General features: G+C 40.5%; 1 protein-coding gene across 1 annotated transcript; it reads right to left on the bottom strand.

Annotated features, from left to right (window-relative positions):
- Window positions 1–1,071: 1,071 nt before the first annotated feature.
- Window positions 1,072–4,205, bottom strand: LOC107728672 (protein Tob1-like). Its single transcript, XM_016538951.1, has 2 exons — window positions 3,948–4,205; window positions 1,072–2,760 (listed from the first exon to the last, which is right to left on the bottom strand). The coding sequence occupies exon 2, from the start codon at window positions 2,576–2,578 to the stop codon at window positions 1,604–1,606; it is 975 nt and encodes a 324-aa protein (XP_016394437.1). The 5' UTR covers window positions 2,579–2,760; window positions 3,948–4,205; the 3' UTR covers window positions 1,072–1,603.
- Between the last annotated feature and the right edge of the window lie 452 nt (window positions 4,206–4,657).

Genomic DNA, 4,657 nt, shown 5'->3' with positions numbered 1-4,657 from the left:
TTGTAATGTTTTATATATATATATAAAACATTTCTGTCCCCCTCACTTCTGAAATGATGGCTACGCCCCTGGTTCTGCTATAGCATCATGGGAGAATCCAAAACATTTCCACATGTTCATCTTCAAGAGATACAAAACATAAACTTGTTTTTGCATAACAAACCTGGTTAGTATTTTCTCCTTATGAAGGTTTAGTGAATGTTTGTGGTTTAGGGGACAACTAGTATAAAACACAACCTAGAATTGACTGCTAGAAAACAGAAAAGCTTGTTTAAATACAAACCTCTAATAATTCCATTAAACGAAGCTCCTTTATTCTCCTGAAAGGGCATGGCGCTAGCAACAACAAGGTCACAGTTCAGTTCTCAGGGAATACATATACTGATAAAATGCACCTTTTTTGCTTTGGATAAAAGCATCTGGCAAATGGATAAATGCAAACGAGGAGTGTAACTTAAAATTCACGATAAGAATAAATGCTGACCTGACTGCTACACTATGAGTCATGTCTACTTACATTATGGAAACCCATTTATGGAAATGTACTCCTGCATCTGGAGAAGACGAGGGGAAAACATTTTCTTAAGCAGACTGAAAACGAGAACAGTAAAGCGGTAATCTAGTAGTATGTATGAGTAATATTCAGTTTGTAATGAGAGCAGTGAAAGAGTAAATATAGAAAATGAAGATTTGAACAAAAAGCTTAAGACCAAGAGTATAATTTCAAGCATTTTAATACAAACTTAATAAACTATCAGTCCCTCTTTACATGTAAGACACTGACTCCAAATACTTTGTTATACTATTTGTTTTTGTCAAGTATTGCACAATGTTGGTACAAAATTAATATACGATTACATTTTGTCCATAGTATAGCAAAAATCTTTGAACTCTTAACAGAAAATACAACTCTTATTTTTTTTCTCTTTTTTTCCCCCCCAAAAAAGCAAATATTTTTAGATCCCAACACAATGGAATATTCTGTACACAGTCTTTAGAATAGTTGATGTTTTTAAAGATGGATTTCATTTTACAATTTCAATTAAAAAAAATATAACAAAAGCTGCTGCAGCCATCACAGATCACTGGAGTAGTAAAAAGATATAAATGCAATATGTCGTAGAAACAATATATACTCTGATATTTTACAAACTTTCTACTAAATTAATTATACAGTTAGAAAAAAGACCAAGAAATCCCTCATTCAGCATTCAGGCCAATCCTCTGAAAATTGGCTGTGTAGCTATACCTTGAATACTATTAGAGGCCTTGATTTGTTGTTTTCTTCTTCATAAAGATATCTTAAAACAGTCAGTAAAAATAATTTTGTGCTTGGTTGGCAAAAGAAAACAACTTAAAACAAAAACAATATGAGTTTAGATAACCAAGCTTGATTGTACAACAAGCTTAATTGTAAAAAGAATGACAAAAATACTCAAGGGGTATAGTATAACATAGTTCACCCTCGGGCTCATCATTTGACTTATTCACTGGGACTTTACAGTTGAAGTGCTGCTTTGCGATTTTCTTTTTTTTTTTTTTCGGGGATTTTCTAAACGTGAACTCATCACATATCTCTGGTCGTTAGTAGTATTCTCGCTTTCTAGTTGGCCATCACTGGCTGGAATTGCTGGTTAGAATACTGCATGTTGCTCAAGCTGAAATTCAGACTGTCCATGAGGGACTTCTCATTAAGGCCCCCATAGGCTGCAAACACGTCAAAGGCATTATTGTATGGGAGAGGGCTGAGATTGAGGGACGTTTCCCCGGGGAACATTGCATTTGGGCTGCCCTGCCCCTGGAGATTGGGAAACACAAACTCCTTGGCGTTGGGAGACAGGGCAGAGGGCTTCTGCGGCTGACCGCCCAAGCCGACACTGTAGAGAGAATGCATGGATGTGGACATGGCTTTCTGCTTCAGGAGGTTGTTTACATTCAGGCTCAGGTTGGTGGGGGAGTTTCGGGTCACCTTGTTGGCATTCCGCCCATTGCTTTTAATTTTCGTGGAGCCAAATTTGGTGGCGGCAAAGCTGGCAGTGGTAAAGGTTAAAGGTTGCGTGGAACGGCGCATGAAGGTGGGGCTGACTGCCGCAGACTGGCCGAATGGTGGGGACGGGGAACTGGAGGTGGGGGACATGCCTAGGGGTTCGCTAATGGGCATGAAGACCTGGGCCTCTGGGTTAAAGCTGTTCTTGATCTCCTTGTCCAACTCCAGCCCATTCTCATTACTGTCGTCCACATAGAGCACCTTGACGGGTCCCTTCTCCCCAATCTGATAAGACACCTCGAAAGGATCAATCCAGACACTGAGGTCCTGAGGCAGGTTGTTGCGGACATCCTCAATGTCCAACCCACTTTCTTTGGCTGCTTGCTCTACAACTGGGTCCACTTTCTCCCCGACATGTATACACCTGAATCCAGACCCTTTGTATGGCTTGTCCGGGTACCAATGTCCCTCGTATTTCTGTTTCAGCTGTCGCTCCAATTCCTCGCCGAAAATGTTGACACGTCGCCTGGGCAGCTTATTGTACAAGTACGAAATGATGAAGTTGAGTGCTACTTGGATTTCAAGCTGCATAGCTGCTGCGCTGCCCTGGTGTATCACCGTTGGCTGTGAATTCGCGTATTGTGTCGTAAGCCACCAGAGGGCAAGGCTCGGCTGGAGCCAGGCAAACAAACAGAAACTTGGGGGAAAACGGTTCAAAACAAAGTGCTGGTTGCAGAGGGAACGTCTCAGTCCACAAACGACTGATCCGGTTCCTTGAGAGAAGCAAAAACAAATAGCGTGAATAACTCCAGCTCATTATTCTCAGCTGGAAATAATAACTGGAACATGGTAACGTCTGTCAGTTTTCTTAATAGACAGTTCATTAAAATAGCTTGAATGTTTTGATAAAACAGCTTGTGCATTCATCGGCTCACGAGCAAGATTACATTTTACACAGGCTCACAAACAATCCTGAGCCTCAGTGCACTGGCTGAATTTCCACTCAAGTTACATTCAAGACAACACCGTCTGTTGAGCATATATTAGCGCTAAACTAGTCCTATAATTGCAGTTTACCATTATAGGAAGGATGCACTGGGACTCGCGAAGCTGATAAGAGTTACGTAATAACTAACATGCCCTGACTAGACCCTGCACAACTGTAACCAATCTACTGCTGTCGTCATAATCGAACTCTGCTCATGTATGTTTGTAAAATACACGGTGTCTTGAGGAAATCAGACACAAGAATGTGAGACTTATAGACTAATAATTAAACCTAAACGTGTCACGACTCACGAAGAGATATGAAAACCAGTCAGCACGCGCACGTGTCAGCGTACGGTCGTCGATGAAGCGAATAGAAATAGAAATGCGCTTGAATGTTAAACCAAACGGATTAATGGTTCACTTCACGCGTTGGTTATACAAGCAAATATAAAAGCAAACTGTGTTTCGCTTGTACATTTAAAGCGAGTATTAAGGCGTCAGCGATTTTATCGTCGCTCCAACCCAGTACACAGGGTAGACTAAAGCGATCGCGAGGACATAATGTACAGTTTAAAAACAGATACACGAATGCTATGAAATGCATCATTTAGAGGTGTATTTATCTAAGACAAGAGAGCAGTTTATGCTGTAGGCTATTCTTTGCTATTCGAACTGGACATGCTGACAAATTAAATCGAGCCTATATCATATTCTATGTTATTTGATCATTTGCATTTCTATTGTATGGCTCCTGGTGTAAGAAGGTGTTTTGCCACAGTTGGCAATCCCTCCGAGCTCCTTAAGTCTACAGCCCACGACTGACGCAGCAAGCTTCATTTAAATTCTCTTAAGGTTTCACTAAACTATTACAGACAACCGTTTGCAATGGTCAATACAAAAAGAGATGCTTAAAAAAAAAAAGGGTCAAATCACAAAATAGCAATGCCTTACAAGGAAATGAAATACTTACTTGAGTTTACAAAATGACGATTTTCAGTAGTTGAAGTATAGCCTTAACTAGTGCAAATAGAAAAATTCAGATATAAATACTTTCTTCACATTAAGTTAACATAAAGGTATTCCAGTTGGTAGACTTGAAATGTATTAATTTTTTTCTTCTTATCTTGCTCCCAATTATCTGTAAGGTATTTGCTGTTTCACCTTCCCAATAAGCTCCTCTCCACCCCCTCTATCTGGGTGTTTTACAATTTCGTCCCCTACTGCTGTCATCCGCCTCTATATATAGTTTTCCTCCGCCACGGGCACGCGGTGGGCGGTGATGCGGTTCCAAAGGTCACAACAATACGAACATTGAATCCGCGTGAAATGATTGGTCAGGCTCGAGCGAGAGGCGGGTCCTACTCCTGACGTCCTTCAAGCCCATTGGCTCATTTTACCATCACGCAAAGAAGGGGTAGAATTTAATACAATTACGTTGAGCCAGTCATAAAGGCTCTTTGACGTCACGCGTTACCTAGTACCACAAAAAAGACAGGCTATTCATGGAGGTATCGTATATCATTTCCATGTTCATATTTCGCAAACATGACTGTTAAAGCGACATTTATGCCCCCCAGTGGATCAAATGACTGAATAAATATAAAGGCTAAGTAATGAGCTGACATGGCAGAGGAGCATAGCTTTGATACAACCTTAGCTAATCTGTTTATCACTGTTTTG

Source organism: Sinocyclocheilus rhinocerous, unplaced genomic scaffold, assembly GCF_001515625.1.
Source record: "Sinocyclocheilus rhinocerous isolate Xijiao unplaced genomic scaffold, SAMN03320098_v1.1 scaffold463, whole genome shotgun sequence".
In the NCBI taxonomy this organism is placed as follows: domain Eukaryota; kingdom Metazoa; phylum Chordata; class Actinopteri; order Cypriniformes; family Cyprinidae; genus Sinocyclocheilus; species Sinocyclocheilus rhinocerous.
This window is presented reverse-complemented; position numbering and strand designations above follow the sequence as displayed.

What these genes read in the sequence shown, in the direction of transcription:
- LOC107728672 (XM_016538951.1), bottom strand. Translation starts at nt 2,578, where the DNA reads ATGCAGCTTGAAATCCAAGTAGCACTCAACTTCATCATTTCGTACTTG.